The following is a 20,344-nucleotide window of genomic DNA, read 5'->3' as shown; positions in this document are numbered from 1 at the left end:
GTACCTTGCTGCCTGTGTGGGTCAACACAAAGAGAAAAACAAAACTCAACAAAAACTAATTCCAAACCATATTTGTGAGGGGTTTTGTGTGTGAGAGAGAGTATGGTAGAGGCTTTCATTATTTTGTCCCCACTAGACATTCACTGAGGGGCTATTCCCATAAGCACTATTTTCATCTTGGGAAAACAATGCAAATTAATTCTTCAGTTGTACTATTGCTGGTGTTATGAGGTGGCAAAAGGACATTGGGGAAGTAATGTAATATAGCTTAATGAACATCACTTTGAACCAGAAAAGCTACTTAGTTTCATAGCAACTAGTTGGCAAATATAGTCCCAGATGAAACATTTCCTATGTCCTGTCTTTAAAAACATACATATCTGCTCCACGTTCCATGCTTTCTTGTTAGTCAAGAGTGCCACCTTTTGGAATTAAATGTGCCTTCTAAGTCCCAAATGACAGTTGGCTGACCCACTGATGGATAGCTGATTATCAGCAGTGTGTGTTAGGCACAGTTCACACAGCACAGAATATTTAATTCAGGGTTGGAACAGCCAAGTATGCCATGAACAAATAAGAATCTGCCAGTGGATCTTCCACTGGAAACAACTATTTTTTGTTCATGTTAATGTTAATCCATCATTTTAAAATACACATTAGTTAGCTGATTAGGGTGGATTCATTCATTGCTAGGTGCACAAGGGAGAAGGAAAGTAATTCACCCATGGCATCAGGAATGTCTGGATATACATGGGCCAATATAATGGTTCCTTTGGACATAAATGGCACCGTCCCTCCCAGCCAAGTGACAATTGAATGGTAAGAAACCATTGGCCCTAACTACACAATACATATGAATATGTACATCAAGAGCTTGACAGACCTGTTAAAACAGAAAGGGGGCAAACGTGCAAACACTATGGAAGAAATGGTGTGATGTGTGTGCACGTTGATTTGGAGCGAGGAAACTGTGGGCAGGGAAAGAGTAAAGCACACATACAGGCATGTTTCTCCACTTCCAATTGTCCCCTTTGTAAGATTTTCCTCCTGTTTTAAAAGGACCATTGGACTACCATTATATACATGCGCATGTACCATGTAGTTTAGGTCATCATTGGCCATACCCATATGGTTCCTTCATCCAAATGATATAGGAGCGGCTTGTAAAGAAACCACATGAAATGGGACTGATATTGGAAAGTCATCACAGGAAGTGGGAAATGATATTGCTGTAGTTAGGTAGAAATTGGCCCTGAATCACTTAACAAAGCATGCATGGCTTTGGACGACAAGACTATTAAGTTTCCCAAGCTTTCTGCCTTCAGATTTTCCACATAGACTGGTCTGCTTATAAGCTCCTGTGCATGGCAGAGGACACTGAGACATGTTTTAGAGGGTACAATAATTCAGTTCAGATGGGCACCAGCTGGGCCTGTTGGATTTCACAATTACCCCATATTAACAAGAATGTGCTCTAGAACAATCAACCAACTTCCCCCTACAATTCATAAAATGCAGGGGAACAACAGTAGGGAAGCTGTCTTTTAAGCAACATCCACTTTTACTGATCTACTGATCAAGGAACCCCAGCTAAGCTTCCAAGGAATTCTTGTAAGTTTCCCTAGATCAGACTGAAAACCACGGCTATAGTATAGTGAGCCGTATTTATCCCATGATGCAATAAACTGAACTTAACCACAAGACTATATAGTCCTTACCCATGGTGCCACCCATTGCCATGGCTGTTGACATTTGGGCCAGTAGTTCTGGTGATGGTTTCAAAGCACCCAAGGTAGCGGCCAAGCCACCAGCAACCCCAATCATCCCAAGAGCATTGCCAAGTCGAGAGGTATTCTGACTGGACAAGCCTGCTAGTGCACCGACACAGCAAAGTCCTGAGCCCAGGTACATCATCTGAGAGGGGGAAGAAAGGCAAAGCATATACATGCATGAAACTCACAGCAAGTAAAAGAAAACTGAAATCATAGTGGCAAAACTATGAGGCCAATCAATCTCCATCCAAATGTCTGGGGTTTGCATCTCACTTGTCATACAGGCCTGGTTGGCATGCAGCAGTCAACCATGGTTTGCTTGTCATAAACAGGATTTGTGCTCTTGCGCTGCCTTCCCAGTTCCCCTCCCTTTGAGGGCACCAATTGCCTCCTCGTCCTTCCTTGAGTGAACAGCAAGCGGCCTTGACAGTGTTCTGCTCTTATGTACGTTGCGCCTCAGCTGTAACTCCCCTTTGCTTGAATCCAGGCTCACACATGAGAATCAGCAGCGGAGGCATATAAGAAGAGAAGTCTGCTAGAGAAAACAGCTGAGGCGCCTTAGGATCAGAAGGTATGCTGGAATGGGCCCGCCTCACTGAACCCCCAGGTTGCCAGTAGCCTCCAACCTAAGCTGCTAAAAGTGGAAATTCATCCTTCACTCAGGCAAGAATAACCCCTGACTCTAGGGCTGTTCTCACAATCATTAACAGGGTAGAAGATGTGCTTTCCCCTCGTTCAGGAGATGTGCACACTCTCATTTTCCAGTTGTCTGTGAGTAAAAAGCAAGGTAGGAAGTGGGGGCTAGTGTGGTGTAGTGGTTAGTGTGTTGGACTATGACACTGGGGAGACCCGAGTTCAAATCCCCACTCAGCTCACTGAGACTCACTGAGTGACTCTGGGCCAGTCACGTATCTTTCAGCCTAATCTACCTCACAGGGTTGTTGTGAGGATGAATATAACCATGTACACCACTCTGGGACTTCAAGTTGAAGTCTGGGCTTCTTGGAGGAAGAGCAGGATATAAATGTAAACCCTCCTACCTTGCTTTTTACTCCAAGAGGATAAGAAAATGGGAGCACACACAGATCCTGAACTACACTAGGATGCTTCTCTTACCCTATTTCCAATTGTGTGAACCAGCCTTAACTGTGCATTTTTTTTAAAAAATGTGATTTACATTTCTTAATCATACAACATCAATCTGCACATACTAACCACAGAATTAATTTGACTAAACTTTCTAGGACAGCACATATGCCTAAATACTTGTGATACTTCTGTAAGTCATTATTCTACAATTTCCTTATCTTAAGCCTGAAATAGTCTCTTGTGTCCAGTCTTCAAACATATACACAAGGAAGGATGAGTGTAAGTAGTGGGGAATGCAGAGAGGAGAGGGCTTAGCTGCTCTCCCCCCCACCCCACATTCCCTCCCAGAGGAGGATAAGAAAGGAACAATTGATTAGTACAAGATTAAAGTTACTTAGCAGAACGGTTCCTGCTAGATTTATTCCTTTTTCTTCTGTGCCGAGTGTGATTTAAAAGGTTTCGGCCATCATTTTTATGTGCAAAAAAATTTACATCCCTTTTTCAGACCACCAGTTCAAACACATTTTAAAGATGCCAGCTTTGTGAGATCATTCTGTCAGATTTTTATATTACTTTGATTCTTTAGTGTTTTGATACACCAAGATGCTTTGAAATCCCTTCATGACAATGCATTTATGTATAACATGTGGTGCTCTCTCATATGTTTGAAAAGCATATGCTATTTCATTTCTGATCGCAAATGTTCAAATATCCTTTAGGAGTGGCGGGAGTCATATTACTAAATTTGTAACACTTGATAAGTGTGAATCCAAAAAAGGTGTTCCTAAACGTTGAACTGCAGGCCTTAATCTAAATAAGTGAATCACCCTATCTTCATTTAACTAAACCCTACTTACATTATTCTGCAACAATATTCAGGTGTGGACATTTTAAATGTCCTCATAAACAGCTCCTCCATGAATAGCACATTCCAAATATGTCCTGCTTTTTTCCTAGAAGGAGAAGCTAAAGTAAACACTTTGAAAGTGGGATTTTTATTTATTTATTTGTAAATGGAGATTAAGATGCTGAATTCTTTAAATTTGCAGCAGTCACTATGCTGAGCTATCACAGAGGAAGGGTGATATAATTATATTAAAAAATTAGATCTGTCATCTGGTCACAATCTTAGTTCATTAACTATTGAGTTTTAATTGATCAATCCATTAGTCATAAAACTCCATATGGATAAATTCAATCACTCTAACACAAGAAGTGTTTTTTAAAGATGATGCAGCAGGCAAAAGCTTCTGGAAGAGAGATTCCTCTTTTGTGTGAGAAAACGGAGAATGCCTCTTTTAAAATAGTCCTTGCTAGTTGTCCGGTCCTGTCCTGCAATCCAGAACCCATGACATTCAATAGCAGGCCAGGCCAGGCCAGGCCAGGCGGCTTTGCAGGACCCTGGAGAGCTCAAAGTGAGCAACTTGCTCCAAAAGGGCTAGCTCTAAAACAGGCCTGCACAACTCAAATGACCTGGCGGGCCGAAACCAACTGTGACTTGGTTCATGGGGGCTGAAGTCAATTCCTAGGGTGCTGATTATTAAAGTAACACTTAATATCAATAAATCAACCAATCAACTGAATTAAAGTGAAATGAATTAAAAATGAATTAAAAATGAATTTAATCAATATTTAACTTTTGATGTTCTGGCAGGCCAAGATTGATTTAATTAATATGAAATAAGTTGAATTAAAATTCATTCTAATAATATAAATATTATACAATCTGTACAAAATAGATAATAAAATGCATTGTTCTTCCTTTCCACCTCTGCCAAATCATCACACAAAACATGGAACACTTTTAAGGGGGGGGGGAATGAGAACCTCTTCTCATAATTTTGGAAAAGAATGGAGAAGGGGAAAGAAAGATGGAAAGGATGCAGCAGGAGGCTTGGCCTGAGAGAGCGAGAGAGTGAGCATGGAGCAGTCTTGGTGGGTAGGTGAGAGAGTAAGCATGGAGCAGTCTTGGTGGGTGAGAGAGGGAGAGAGAGAGAATGGAGCAGTCTTGGTGAGTGAGAGAGGGAGAGAGAGAGAATGGAGCAGTCTTGGTGGGTGAGAGAGGGAGAGAGAGAATGGAGCAGTCTTGGTGGGTGAGAGAGGGAGAGAGAGAATGGAGCAGTCTTGGTGGGTGAGAGAGGGAGAGAGAGAGAATGGAGCAGTCTTGGTGGGAGAGAGAGGGAGAGAGAGAGAATGGAGCAGTCTTGGTGGGAGAGAGAGAGAGAGAGAGAGAATGGAGCAGTGTTGGTGGGTGAGAGAGGGAGAGAGAGAGAATGGAGCAGTCTTGGTGGGGGAGAGAGAGAGAGAGACTTAAGAGACTTAACTGTGCAGGCGCGCCTTGCAGTTGAGAAGCAACACCGGGCCAAATGACAGACCCGAGTGTCGCTCTGGTTTCTGCCGCTGTGCATCACTGCTGCCGTGGGGGAGGGTAAGGAAGAACACCCGCACCCCCGCAGCCATCTACTCGGCCGTGCAGCGGCTGGAATTTTTTTTTGAGGAGGTGTTTTTTAAGCAGCAGGGGGAGGAAGAGGAAATAGCCCCGGGGGCCAGGAAAAAAGGCCTCGCAGGACGCATCTGGCCCCCGGGCCGCATGTTGTGCAGGCCTGCTCTAAAACAAGCTCGCCTCCAGGCTCAGTTTACCCCTCCCAGGCTCTGACTCCCTGCCTGGAGAACAGAAAAATTGAAAGAGGTAGACTTCTAGCCTTGCACTCCTCCATCACTCAATCTTGTCCCTCCTAGCCTGGTGTAAGCATAGCTGTGCAGGCTTGGGGTAGCATGAGGTAGTGGAATAGAAGGAACTGGTTTGTTGGTGGGTTTGGGTCCAGTGAATGTTGGCTCTGGGGTCTCTAGTTTTGAGGTGTCTGGTTCTCAGGATCTCCTTGCTTGCAGGTCCAGAGTCTGACCTGGTGTCGAGGGCTGAGGCTAGGACTGGGTCTGGCATAAGATGTAAATATATTAATTTGGAAGCATATTTGTAAAATATTTGTATATGGTATTGATCACATTCTGCACATTATTTATTTATTGAAAATCAGAATGCACTTCTAATTTTTTGCAAATTAGAATGCACTTCTCAAATATCAGTCTCCACAAATATTCTAGGTTTTATTCTGTTTATGTTTCTCATCCACTTAGAATCATCAAATTTTAAGAGCTGGAAGGGAAACCAGTGCAGTTCAGTGCAGGAAACCAGAGGTTGGACTAGAAGACCTTCCAAATGTTTATAGGATTCTAAATTGTCAGGCAACATTTGCTAGAACTGAACTTAGTATATCTGTGATATTTAAGAAGTGCATTGTACTTTTCAATACATGCTAGATTATAATGCACTTCTCAGATACCAATCTGTACAAATATATTAGGTTCAAGTTATTCAAATACTTGCTGCTCTCTCTCTCTTAAAAATAATTTGTCGACATCTGCTCTAGGTTACCATTCGGCTCCGGCTCAGTAGATCACCTGGATATTAAATAAAAGAACAGATTTTTATTGAATAGCTCTTGATGGAGGGAACTGTATGGCTCTGTCCCCATAACCTAAGTATCAGGTATCAAAGTCTGTTAAGTTTTTGTAATAAAATCAAAGCAAGGGTTTCCACTGAAAATCAATCCCCTAACCAGCTGTTTGGTAAATAAGAAAGAGTTTTATACCTATTGACCGCTGAGTGATCTAACTTCCAGAGAATTTTTCATATTTTCTTCCCAAGATGGCTTTGTTTATATATACTGCATTTTGTACATTAGCCGGTCCAATAAATTATATCACCCTATTTGCTCTGGGTCTTGTTTAAAGTACTTTAAAGGACATGCTGAAAACAGACACCCTATTTATTTATTTATTTCTTATTCCTCCGGGAAATTGTAAATACTGAGACTTAGGGCCTGTACTGTCTTCATTTTTAGAAGCAATAACAGGGTTCCCCTCTCAGCACTAGTCCTATTGTATCATAATAGTCCTAAGTATGATAATAGTACAACTGTAACTGCAGTGTGTGTGGAGGGGGCAGTCTTGTTGTCAAGGAAATATCTGTGCACTCCTTTAAATAAAAGGAATGACAGACAGACATCCCAGTCCTGAGAGGGAGAGGAGCACAATTTTTCATAGAAAAGATGATATTAAAAAGTGAAGAAACATATTTTGAAATGGCAGGACATTGTGGTAGCAGAGGGGATAACTAATTCCTCCCCTTGCCGTGCCACCGCAAGGTAGTGCTGGCAGATTGAGCAAGTGTTTTGCCATAATACTTCCATAGTAACAGACTACAGCTGTTTCTGAAATTACAAACCTGGCAAACCTGGGTTTGCTACTAAATGATATATATCAACTGAGTGTTGACTCAGTAGAGTTGACCATTGCAACATGCTCTACGTGGGACTGCCTTTCTGCACAGTCTGAAAACTGCAGTTGGTGCAGAATACGAACATAGGAAGCTGCCATATACTGAGTCAGACTATTGGTCTGTATAGCTCAGTATTGTCTTCACAGACTGGCAGCAGCTTCTCCAAGGTTGCAGGCAGGAATCTCTCAGCCCTATCTTGGAGATGCCAGGGAGGGAACTTGGAACTTTCTGCTCTTCCCAGAGTGGCTCCATCCCCTGAGGGGAATATCTTACAGTGCTCACACATCAAGTCTCCCATTCATATGCAACCAGGGTGGATCCTGCTTAGTTAAAGGGACAAGTCACGTTTGCTACCACAAGACCAGCTCTCTTCTCCAGAGAGATGCGGCAGCCAGTTTGGTCTCTGAGTCATCTAAAAGAGACCATATTACTCCTATATTTAGAAGAACTACACTGGCTACCAATAAGCTTCCCGGCAAAATACAAGGTGCTGGTTATAACCCATAAAGCCCTAAACAGCTTGCTCTAAACCCTGGGTATTTAAAAGAATGTCTTCTTCATTATGAGCCCCATTGCTCATTGAGATCATCCAGAGAGGTTCATCTGCAGTTGCCACCAGCTCGACTGTTGGTTACACAGGGATGGGCCTTCTTTGTGGCTGCTCCAAGACTCTGAAATGTGCTCCCTGCTGTAATAATCTATTTATTTATTATTTATTTATTATTATTTCTGTAATTATTATTATTTATTATTTATTATTTATTTCTCTGTGTACCACCCTGAGCCATTTTTGGAAGGGCGGTATAGAAATCAAATTAATAATAATAATAATAATAATAATAATAATAATAATAATAATAATAATAATAGCAGCTTCGCCATCTCTGACAACTTTAAAGAAGTCTCTAAAGACATTTTTTTAACCCAAGCTTTTAAACTAGACTTGTGGTTTTAAATCATTTTAAGGTTTTTGTTTCTCTTTTAATTTGTTTATGTTGTTGTAAAATGCCCAGAAGCACGGTACAAACATGACAGATAGATAGACAGACAGACAGACAGATAGAATAGCTGCAGCCAATCACCTCTCCCTGATCAGTGCATATTTTGCATTGCTTGGTGAACACTTTACAAATCTTAGGCATGCACCTCAAAATGTAGTTAAGTGTACACTTGAGGACCACACACACATTAGAAGTATGTACAGTCAAAGTGCAAAGAAGAGGAGTGGGACTGTTCCCACTGGCCCTCCTTTCCACTCAGCAAACCTTGCAAAACAGCCTACGTGTGTATATAGTCTATACATGCATAGACTCATTTACAAGTTGTGCCGACTGCAAGCAAGTGGAGGCAACGCCTCTAGGTTTGATCCTGATTCTTGCTTTACATGCATTTACTGGAGACGTGTGTCATGCATACCCAGGCAGAGGTACACCTAGGTAATTTTGGAGCCTGGACCTAAAGGCCTTTGGAGGCCCCACTTCTCTGCAAATTAAGCATCATCATGCTTTGCCGGGTGTCCACACCACCCGGGACAGACAAAAGAGGATTTAGGGGGCCCCAGGGGCTGTGGAGGTCATGGACTTTGGCCCTGAAGTCCAGGGGTCAGAGCACTTCTGTACAGAGGGCTCTTGTTTGTTATACATTCTTAGTGGAAGATGGCAGATACAGTTTCGCCACTACCAAATTCCTTTTGAAAGAGTTTCCAAGTGACCATAATTGGCAACACAATTCTTGCTTCTGACCAGAAATGAAAGTTCATGCTGTTGGTGATTATTTGCACCTGAAACAGGAGCTAAAATCCAAACAAGATACTTAAAGAACTATATTAACATTTGTTTGACATCATTTATGGATGGGGCAGTTGGGAGCAATGGTTGTTACACTGAATCAACCACATTTTATTGGTTTTTTAAAATATTGGCTGTCATTCTGTGCAGCAGAATGCCAGCACCAGGGACCCACCAGGGCTTCTGCATGAAGTGAAAGGCAGTCTCAATGGTTTTGTTGCACAACAGGGAAGTCACAGAACAACTTAAAATAGCCTCTGGGCAGTTGTGCAGCACTACTTCCATTCTTTTCCATGGTCTAAGTGCAACACCACTGGGGATGCCTTTCATGCTGTGCAGCAGCTCCAGCACTTCCCTAATGCCAGAGTAAGGAATCCTGTGATATTCTTTGCAAAAATTGGAACTGAGTTCTGACCTGCTCAATGCTATGTCCACTGAGAAGAGACGCACCATATCCTCCAACAAATACCCCTCCAGGGAGGAGGTAAAGATAATTATATTCAGGTGGATCTGTTGGTCGCTTAAACATATCCAGCATTCTCTGGGTAATTAAGAAACCACCTGTTGGAAAACAGAAACGTGACCTGTTAAAATGAAAGGGAAAAGATAGAAGTTACATGCAGGGGCCTAATTTGTGCCAGGGTCCAACCTGTATACAAAACGGTGTGGCATTTGAAACCCAGTTCATATGCATAAAGCCAGGTTTTTGTGTGTGGAAAGGAAGAGACTAAGGCAGCAATAGGAAAGGAAAGGCAAGACAGGACAGATGATGGTGAAGGGAGTAGCTGTTACATTTCTAAGAGGGTTCCAAGCTCAATCCCTGGCAGCATTTCCAGCTAAGGCTAGAAACCCTGGAGCTGCTGCCAGTCAGTGTACACCAGGATTGCGGGACCAACTTCTTTTGTTACTAGAACTATGAGGTACACCAACCAAAGCCAAGTGCAAAATAGTGGATAACATCCTGATTAAATTTACTTGAGGAAGTCCCATTGAAATTAAAATGACAAGTTAGGCATACAAAACTATCCTTTTAATTTCAGTGGGACTTCCTTGAATATACGGAGTCAGAATGTCAGTCAATGTGACTGCGAGCACATGCTCAGCTAAGGAATTTGTCTTCATTATAACTGAGCTCACAGTCCGTCCACACAAGAATCCACTCCTGATCCTACCCTGCCACCCGCATCTTTTGTTTCAGCTGCCTGATTTAGGAAAAAAACACCCAGGTCCTCCTCAGTGTCCAATTCATGTAGGGAAAATCCTTTGAAGGTTGAGCCAGATAGTGTGTTATTCATAGAATCTAGAATAGATTCTATATCCTGTGACAGGGGAAGATCTTGGACACTGACGGTGTAGAATGAAAGTCGATGCCAAGATTAGGAGTAAAAGTAGCACTCTGCAACCGTGGTATGTCCTTTAGGCAAAGTAGAGGACAATTGAAGCTGTGTTGTGGAGGTGCTGACAACGTTGGGTATTGTTAGTATCGAGCTCGCCAATCTTGAAGGTGGAGCAACAGGAGAATGAATTGTCATCAATACTGGTGTCGGTGTTGATGCTGGGGGCGAGATCAAAGTTGAAGTGACGTCCAAAACCTCTGGGGAAGAGGAGGCATTAGATGAGATGTACTGAAACATGGAAAAAGAAGGGGTACAATCCCTACTCTCCGGAGAACCTTCCATGGATAAAGTTTCCGATGTCAGTGGTTGAACTGAGGTCAAGGAGGGATGAATTCGATGTTTGTCCCCTGTGACTGCTGACAATGAATGTTGGGTTGATGTCGACCTTGAACAATATGAAATCTTCAATGCTGGGGCTGTCGACTTCAGGACTGATGTCAAAGAGGAGGTCTTCTTGTTTTTAGAAGTAGAGCACAATAAGGCGTCTTCCTCACAATGTTTCCACTTCTATGGTGCTTGTGATGTCCTCCTTTGAAGACATTGCGAGGCTTCTTTAAAACCTCCTTAGAGTGCTCCAAGCCTCCATGGGTATGGGAGGCTCTCTCAACATCAACAATGACTTTGAGTGTTGATGGTCGGGTGAGATCGAAGCTATGGACGGCGGCGGTAACAGGAAATGTTGTATAGGGATAGGGGAGCATTACTTTTTGTATATATAAAGCAGCCTTAAGATGCAATTCTCTACTTTTTCTTGTCTGTTGGAGAGGCAGATCTTACATGTCCAGATGACATGATCTTCTCCCAAACAGAGCAAACACTGGTCGTACTTGTCCGATAGAGGGAGAGTCCCCCTGCAAGATGAACACTTTTTAAAGGTTTTCCAAGCACCCATGAATCCGAAATGATAGGAGAGAGTACTCGAGAGCAGTCTGAGTCCAAGCCTTAGAATCTAAACCAATTTTCTTCTAATTTCCACAGGAACCAAAATATGGAGCAAACCTTAACAAGGCACATGCTGAGGCAGTCAAAAAGGGTCTGAGCTACAGGTGCTCTGCCGCCCAAGATACCAAGCATGCTTCGAAAATGAAGGGCGGAACTTCAGAGAAGCTATGAAATGCTTCCTCGGAGCTACTGCACAGACTTATTACCCATGTTGTGAAGGAGCCTGGATCACTATAAAGATCTATCCATGTTAAAACTCAAGCAAATGAAAAAAGACAACTTTACTTTAAAATACCACCACCAACCCCAAACACAGGGAAAACCAACAGTAACATGTCATTTGACCCAGAGGAAAGTCTGTATCCAGTTGCCTTCCATTAACCTAGTTTATTAGGATGGGGAGAGGGAGGTAAAAACATGTCACTTTCAAAACAGAAATTAAAGTTTTGGAAGTGAATGGAAATGTACAAAAATCTTAGAAGGAATTGACATGCACTGAGTATGTACCTGCGATATTGACAGAAGAGACAAATGCCGCCAGCAAAGCTAATGTCTGTGGTACGCTGGAAGGAAGATAGGATCCTCCCATCAGCACCAAACCACCGACAGCAGTAAGGCCTAAAGTAGAAACAGATTAACAGTTTAATCATAACTAAAGAATATGTAAATCTTTGTATTACAGCAGATGTTTCCTGTTGTGGTTGAATATGGTTGATTATTCAAATTATCAACATCTCTCAACTCATCTTCTGATGAGAGCAAGTAGGCTGGAAAACTACTTCAGGGATAGAAGCTTTTACTCACATTGAAAAGAATTCAAAGTCTGCCAAGCAACAAAAATAACTATTTGTAAATTATCAGTCAGAATTACTCATATAGGGCTGGCTTTACAGAGAAATAAAACCTCAAGTGTTGCAATGTTACTATCACAAGGGCAATTCCAAGGGTAAAAGAATCTGGCATGTTACAACTTTTTCAATGGCTGCAGCCCTAAACAAATTTTAACTGGCAAGATAACATCTCCTACTATAAAATCATATTTTTACAAAATCCTTTTAATATTATAGATTATGACTGAGACATGCAAACTATGTCAGTTATGGAACCAAAAATTATGTCCAGAAATTCTGATTCTGTTACAGTACCAACATATTTTGCTGGTTTCAGACACTATCTATAATATTTAAGGGTTTTGTAAAAATATGGCCTTGAAGTAGGAGATGTTCTCTTGCAAGTGGATAAATAGATCAACTTGAACATTTGCTTAGGGCTAGAGTAATTGAAAATGTGGTAACATGCCTGATTTCATTACCCTTTGAATTGCCCACCAAATATTAACAGATTACAAGTGCCAGGACATGTCATGTACTACCTTCACTAGCTACCCCATTTGAGACTAGTGTTCCCATATGGTCAGGGCCAGTTTATAAGGCCTATATTACAGGCCCAGTTCAAGGGATGGGGTTGTAGCTCAGGGGCAGAACATATGTTTTGCATGCAAAAGGTTCTGGGTTCAATCACTGGCATTTCCAGGTAGGGCAGGTTTCATCTGAAACCCTGGGGAGTCAATGCTATGCTAGATGGACCAATGCCTTGACAATGTGTGCAGGACATTGGTCCATCTAGAACAGGGGTGAAGTCTGGGGGTGCTTCTGGATCCAAACCTCTCTCTGGTGTCCCAGGTTGAGGCAGTGGCCAGAGGTGCTTTCTAACAGCTTCAGCTGATACACCAGATGTGTTTGTTTCTTGAGACAAATAACCTCAGAACAGTGTTACATATGCTGGTACCTCCAGACTGGACTTCTGCAATGTGCTCTATGTGGGGCTGCCTTTGTATGTAGTTTGGAAACTGCAATTGGTACAGAATGTGGCAGCCAGGTTGGTCTCTGGGTCATCTTGGCAAGACCATATTATTCCTGTGTTGAAAGAGCTACACTGGCTGCTGATACGTCTCTAGACAAAATACAAGGTGCTGGTAATTACCTATAAGGCCCTGAACAGCTTAGGCCCTGGGTTTCTAAGAGAATGCCTTCTTTGCTATGAGCCCCATCACCCAATGAGATCTTCTAGAGAGGTGCATTTACAGTTGCCACCGTCTCGTCTGGTGACTACTCAGAGACAGGTCTTCTCTGTTGCTGCTCCTGGGCTTTGGAATGCACTCCCTGTTGAGATAAGAGCCTCCCCATCTCTGGCAACCTTTTAAAAGGCACTGAAGACATTATTTACTCACCCAGGCGTTTAATTAGATTTATAATTTAAAACCCCAAATTAAAAGTATTAAAATGACTTTAATGTTTATATGATTTGAATTGTAGACCACCCAGTTTGGGGCAGTACAGAAATATGTTAGTTAGATAGATAGATAGATAGATAGATAGATAGATAGATAGATAGATAGATAGATAGATAGACAGACAAGGCAGCATTGTATGTTTATGTGGTTATGCAATTAGGATAATTAAGTGGTATGACTGTTTCCAGACCGTTTGTCAGTTCACTCTGCAGATTGTAGTAGACGTGTCCACAGTCATAGACAAAACTTCCTGGTGCTAGAAAATGAGCGTGGCAAGAAAAAGGCTTTTGCTTAGCCTCCTGTCTCACATGCTGGTTTTTGGATGGAAAGAGAGATTTTTTAAAATATAGTAAAGCACCATGCAACCTGATGCTCCACATGCTGCACAATATAACAGAGTCCCTTAGCAATTCCACAGAGACCTGTGCTATGCACACATTCTGCCTGCTATATTTGTTTGTTAGTTCTCTGTGTAAACCACCCTGAGCCATTTTGGAAGGGTGGTATAGAAACTGAATTAATAAAAACAACAACAACAACAACCACCCAGTAGTGCTCATTTGGTTTTCAGTCAGGAGCTAGAACATGTCAAGTTTCAGATAAGCTGGTAGGCATTTGTGGTCTCCCAAAGAAAAATTAAATATGATCTCAACTGATAGTGATATTTTTCTAGAAATAATAATGACAAACCATCGTTTCCAAAAGCTTCTTGTGAAATCACACCTCTTGTACTTACATGATGGTTGCACTTGTTAACTGGGACAGGTGGTCTGTCTTTGGGAACCTTTGCTATCATATTGGGCAATTTCCCAACAATGGGAGTCTATCCAGAACATAAACATATCACATCTTGGCTGTCTCTTATTGCTAGTTGGATAGGATATACATCTGAATGTGTGAGTACACTCTGACTTTCCCTAGCCATACAAATGAATCTGATCTATCACTACACCAAACATACAACTAAGAAAGAAGTGTAAGGCTTTATCCACATGTACACAGATGCATGTTTTCTACTGCATCACAAGTTTTGTCTCTCCTTATCTTCTCTCCAATACTAATACACATCCCTGGATCCAGAATGCAAGCTGATTGTTATCATGGTTCAGGTGGGCTGACCACTTTTTTTTTTGGTAAGTCCTTGGGATGATTATCCATTATAAATTGGGTTGGTGCTTTTTTCTTTTTAAACAAAAAAAAAAGGTACCTTCCTCTTTTTTGCATCATGAAATTGGCTCAAGCGGGGAGAAGTGGCTTCCTGACTGACACAAGGGCCAGCCAATCAGCACTCTGCACCTGCTCTAAAAAGGAGTGGTTGCTTTATGATTGACACAAGGTTTGGCCAATCAAGACCTGTACACATTCAATTAATGTATTATTTTATTTCCAATATTTAGATCCTGCCCCTCTACTGCAATACTGCTTGGGGTGGCTTCTTTTCAAACAGGAAGGGAAAGGGTCCTGTTTAAGCACTGGGAAGAGGGCTGGTTTCATGTGTGTCACAATTGTGATGAACATACATTTTCAATTGATTCGTTGTTGTTCATCATCTGTTCACAGCCCAGGAGCCTGGACTTACCTGAAATTGCATTTGTTACTGACATCAGAGGCGAGTGAAGAGCAGGTGTGACACCCCAAACAGTATGGTAGCCAACAATTCCAGCAAGGCCAAAGGTGGTCACCATTTGTGTAAAAGCAGCATTCGGAGAAACAACACCCAGTCCTAAAATAGTTGTTAGGCCTAAGAAGAAAAAGAAGACCTCAGGAGAATCGAAAGGGCATTTGTCTGTATTACTCATAAAATAAAACCAGACCAAAGGCCCATCCTTGTTTCCATGGACATTATGAGCTTGGCAACAGTAAGAACAGGAGCAGCCTTCAGAGATAGGAATTTATAGGCATAACTTTCATTCCCTGTTTTTGCCAGAAATTGAGACTTTCTAGGATAGGATTCACTTAGCCAAGTTGTCTGTTCCAGTAAAATTTGGAATCCAGGCATGGAAATGCCAATACAAAAAATCTCTGAAATGTAAAATATTTCATTTTGAGTAAATCACGGAAGGGCGAAGCACCGAGAAGAGCTAAATTAAAAACGGCACTAATTCCTGATTGACTACTTTCATTGCTTAGTGGGAAACGTTTGTACTGTAGCATCTGAATAATGTTAAAATGAGCAGACCACACAGGCACTTCAGCAATACCTGATGAGAGTAACTGGGATGACCTGATTGTGCTCTCTAGTATTAGATTCTCTGCTACAGTGAAAGCCTAACATCCTTGACCATCCAATGGTCTATGTCCATATTCCAAGGTGAGTGGCCTGGTTAGCCTGTGCAGTAGAGAGTCTGTACACACACACACATAAATTTAGTGCCAGTTTACACTGTAATAGAAAGCTGGAATGTGTACCTTCTGCATCTCTAGAGGTAACTCCTAGAGAGAGGGCTGTGTGAAGAGGCTGTCCCCTAATGCCAGAAAGAGAGGACTGGAAGCACAAAGGCATAGGCGTGTGTGTATGGGGAGTTATTCTGAAGGCAAGTCCTATGGCAAGCAGGGCTGGGTTATAACATGCGGAGGCCCTAAGCTATGCCAAGGTTAAAGGCTCCATAGCAGTACAAAACAGGTCGGAAGCCACCCCAGTGTGTCACACACCCACCCTCACCATGTTGCTCATACAGTTGCAGCAGCATTCATCTGAAGAGGCTAATGATGCCTATACTCGTAATCGTGGGCATTGGTCTTATCCAGGCCTGAGTCTAATAAAATTTCTATATGACTTACAGTGATTTCTACAAAGATTTATAAATTCAATGTGATAAGTAATTGTGTAGGCACAGAAGTATAAATTTAGGAAATTTTCTGGTATTCAGAAACCACTCATCATGTGAGGCTCTAAACTCTACCTTACTTACCTTGTGCCTAAATCCAGCACCAATGACAAGAATTACATCGAGTATTCTGATACCCTATCATTTCTGGATTTTCCCTCTAGACTGGCAATCAAAAGGGCCAGGTGGTACCATAGAATCTCTCTTGATTGTCCCATGCCTGTTCCAGGGGGCAGTGGGAGGTAGGAAGGTAAGAGGCTATAATTATTTCCTCTCTTCCCCCCCCCTTCTCATTTTTTAATAGTGAAATTGTGCTGTTTTGCAAGCAGAAAGTGAAAAATAAAAATAATAAGAGGAAAGTAATTAAAGCTATCTTCCCACTCCCCATGAGGACAGAAACGGACAATGGGGCAATTAAGAGGCTCTTCATTGCTCATCCTGAAGCTGTGATCAGGGCAGAGCCTGCAAACAGGACACTTTTAATGAAAGGCACAGGAACCCTGAAAAGCTTCAACAGCACTTTGCTGGTCCATACTGGACAAGCTGATGATGTCATTGCATTTTATTGCAAACAAAACTTGCCACAATCAAGTGTGAAGGAAAAGGAGAAGATAACACAGAAAACACTAGAATGCAAAGGGTGGCACTAACGTCATCTGGATTCTTCATAAGAGGTAAGGGAACAAAGCTGGCAATTCCAACATTTAGGGAACGCTGGAGACTAAAGTTGAAGTATAACTAAACTGTATAATTGCTGTACATCTGGGAGAAACTGCAATGGTCCATGATTTGATATTCCCAGTCCCAGATTTAAATTACTACAGCTCCTTGCACACTATAGCAACAAGTTAACTAGTACCTGTTGATGTGGCTGCTTCGTTTTGAATTAATTTCTGCCAATTTTTGTTCATAGTAAACTGAGGGTTTAATATGTTACTTTGATTTACTGATCTTTTAAATATACACTACTATGAACTTTGGGGGAAGCAATGTATAAATATTAAACTAAATGAAAGAAGTCTAAATACCTGTTGTATAAACTCCAGCTGAAGTCACTGTCTTTCTGAATGGAGAGATTAACGCCCGTTTATCAGCTTCTAACTCCTGGACAGTTTTTTGTTTAGCAGGGGGAGGGGGTGGCAAGGCTTTAGGTAAAGGAGCTGGAAATATATTCTTTCCTTCCTGTTGCAGAGAAAGATTCTCATTAGGACGGATTAAGATAACGTGCTTAACATCAGCATGAGAACCCTTACAGAAATCAGTTGTATACATATATAAGTACGTCCTCTTAGATAAAGTACAAGTAATTTGTTTTGATTAATCTCTAGTAAAGTCATTGTCATGGCTCAGACCTCAGAGGAGGAACGGGAGGACTTGGTTGGGAGAGCAGGCTCAGAAGCACAGCAGGAGGACTTGGCTGTGAGAGCAAACTCTGAGGCTGAGCTGGAATGGCAGCACAGGGGAATCTGGACAGCTGGCAGAGATGAGGGCTGAGGAGACTGATCAGGAGGAAGCTGGAATTTCACCTGTGTGAAGAAGACGTCTCAAGAGAAAGGCTCAGTGGGAGACATGCAGGCGCAAGTTCTCACACGAGAGGAAACAGAAATGCTGAGTCAGGAAAGCCTGATTGGCTGTCGGTTATCTCGAACCCTATATCAAGCAGACGCTGTTCATAAGTCAGTACTGTCAACAACATTGTTTTCCGCAGACAGTGTTCCTCGTACTTTAATTGTTCAACCTTTCTTGTTTCAGCCTGTCCTTTGTTCTGTTCCTTCCTTGCTCCTTTATTTCAGTTATTGTGTGTGTGTGTTGGGGGGTGGTACCTAGTTTAGTTTTAAGGGTCTTTGTTTTGGCTCATACTACTTTATCTTTAAGAGTCTTTTTTTTTGCTTTGGTTCGTGCAGCTAAGCTGCTACTCTTATCTATAGAATTTCCATCGTGACTCGCAGAAGTGGAGTTGGAGGGATTGTAAATCCTGTCGGGTCAGCCATGCCAACAGATTTACGACAGTCATGTTGAATACCATATATATTAGGGAAGGACCATAGCTTGGAGGAGGAGCACCTGTTTTGCATGTAGAAGATCCCAGGTTCAGTCCCTGGCATCTCCTGGTGGTCCCCAATAGAAAACCTGGAGACCCACTACAAGTCAGAGTAGACAATATTGAGCTCGATGGACCAATGGTAGCTTTCTATGCAATATGCCCCATATTCACTAGATTGGATACCCAAGTTTTTAAAAGACTTTAAGGATCAATACCAGCACCTTTAATTGGGACTTGGAGCCTATGCATTTAAATTAAGATTGGCAAAATGTGTTCCCTCTGCCCAGTTCCAGTTAATAACCTTGCCACTGTATTTGTACTGACTGTAGTTTCCAAACCATCTTCAAGGCCTATTCCACATACAAACACTGCAATAGACAAAACTGTTACCAGAGCAGGAATAATTGTGTCCAGGCTATCAAATGATGGCAAGGGAGAAAGCATATGCCAACACCAGGTGAGGGACTTGGCGTATAGCTGTCTATATACCAATGCCAGAAGCCTTTGAGCAAAGATGGGTGAACTGCAGTATTTGGTTACTGCTGAAAACATAGATGAAGTGGGTGTAATGGAAGCCTGGTGGAATGGTGAGAACCAGTGCGGCACTGCTATTACTGGAAATAAACTCTACAGAAGAGACAGGGAGGGGAGGATTGTGGGAGGAGTAGCACTGTATATTAAATAAGAGATAGATTCCAACAAGCTAGAAAACCTAGGTGGACCAGAGTCCTCCACAGAATCATTATGGGTGATTATGAGGACTTAAAGGAAATGTGTTACTAGGGGCATGCTATCGCCCTTCGGATCAAAATGCTGAGAGTGACCTAGAGTTGGGAAAGCAACTAAGACAGACAGACGTCAAAGAGAGACAGGGCAGTAATAATGGGTGACTTCAAATACCCACACATAGACTGGGTAAATTCACATTCAGGTAATGAAAGAGATGCTGAATTTCTAGACATGCTAAATGACTGTCCTTTAGAACAGTTAATTGCGGAACCAACCAAGGAGATGGCAGCCTTCGACTTAATCCTGAATGGTGCCCTGGACCTGGTGTGAGATGTCAGAATTGCAGAACCTTTGGGGAGCAGTGACCATAGTGTCATCCAATTTGGCACATATGCGAGTGGAGAATTGTCAAGGAAGTCCAATACAGATGTGTTGGACTTCAGAAGAGGAAACTTCTAAAAAGTGAGGGGACTGGTACAAAGGAAGTTGAAAAGGAAAGTCAGGAGGGTCAAATCACTCCAGAAAGCATGGAATTTATTTAAGACCACAATACTAGAAGCTCAGTTGGAATGGAGCAGGAGCATGGGTATAATTGAGAAAATTGGTTCAAAGAACCTGGGCCCTGGGTTATCTCCATCACTCTGAGGGGCCACTGGGGCGCGGGGCAAACACGGCCCCACTCTCCCTTAGCTACACCCCTGATATCAAGAAGGAAGAAAGGTACCACCAAAATTAGGAGGATACCAGCATGGCTAACAAGTAGAGTAAGGGAATCTATAAAAGGGAAGAAGACTTCCTTCAGAAAATGGAAGTCCTGCCCAAATGAAAAGAACAGGAACGAACATAAACTCTGGCAAAAAAAGGGGGGGGGAAGAGCAAGGAGACAATAAGGGATGCAAAAAGAGAGTTTGAGGAGCATATAGCTAGAATTGTCAAGGGGGATAACAAAAACTTCTTTAAATATATATCAGAAGTAGAAAACCTGCCTGAAGGCGGTTGACCCCTTAGATGATGAGGGCATGAAAGGGATTATTAAGGAGAATAAGGAGATTGCAGAGAAGCAGAATGAGTTTTTTGCATCTGTCTTCACAGAGGAGTATACTGACCATATACGCTCTCCGGAA

At 42.1% G+C, this 20,344-nt stretch overlaps 1 protein-coding gene across 1 annotated transcript in view; it reads right to left on the bottom strand.

The window, feature by feature from the left end:
* The window catches only part of LOC128335146 (NAD(P) transhydrogenase, mitochondrial-like), a 74,397-nt gene that overhangs the window by 19,894 nt on the left and 34,159 nt on the right, over nucleotides 1-20,344 (bottom strand). Inside the window, exons 10-14 of the mRNA XM_053273039.1 lie at nucleotides 17,476-17,629; nucleotides 15,199-15,360; nucleotides 11,834-11,944; nucleotides 9,403-9,548; nucleotides 1,719-1,914 (exon numbers count right to left, since the gene is read on the bottom strand). Of these exons, the coding sequence (XP_053129014.1) occupies nucleotides 1,719-1,914; nucleotides 9,403-9,548; nucleotides 11,834-11,944; nucleotides 15,199-15,360; nucleotides 17,476-17,629 (769 nt within the window). The remainder of the gene's footprint in view (nucleotides 1-1,718; nucleotides 1,915-9,402; nucleotides 9,549-11,833; nucleotides 11,945-15,198; nucleotides 15,361-17,475; nucleotides 17,630-20,344) is intronic.

The sequence above is a fragment of the Hemicordylus capensis genome, chromosome 10 (assembly GCF_027244095.1).
Source record: "Hemicordylus capensis ecotype Gifberg chromosome 10, rHemCap1.1.pri, whole genome shotgun sequence".
NCBI lineage: Eukaryota > Metazoa > Chordata > Lepidosauria > Squamata > Cordylidae > Hemicordylus > Hemicordylus capensis.
Note: the sequence above shows the minus strand (reverse complement) of the source record. Positions and strands in the feature narration are given on the sequence as shown.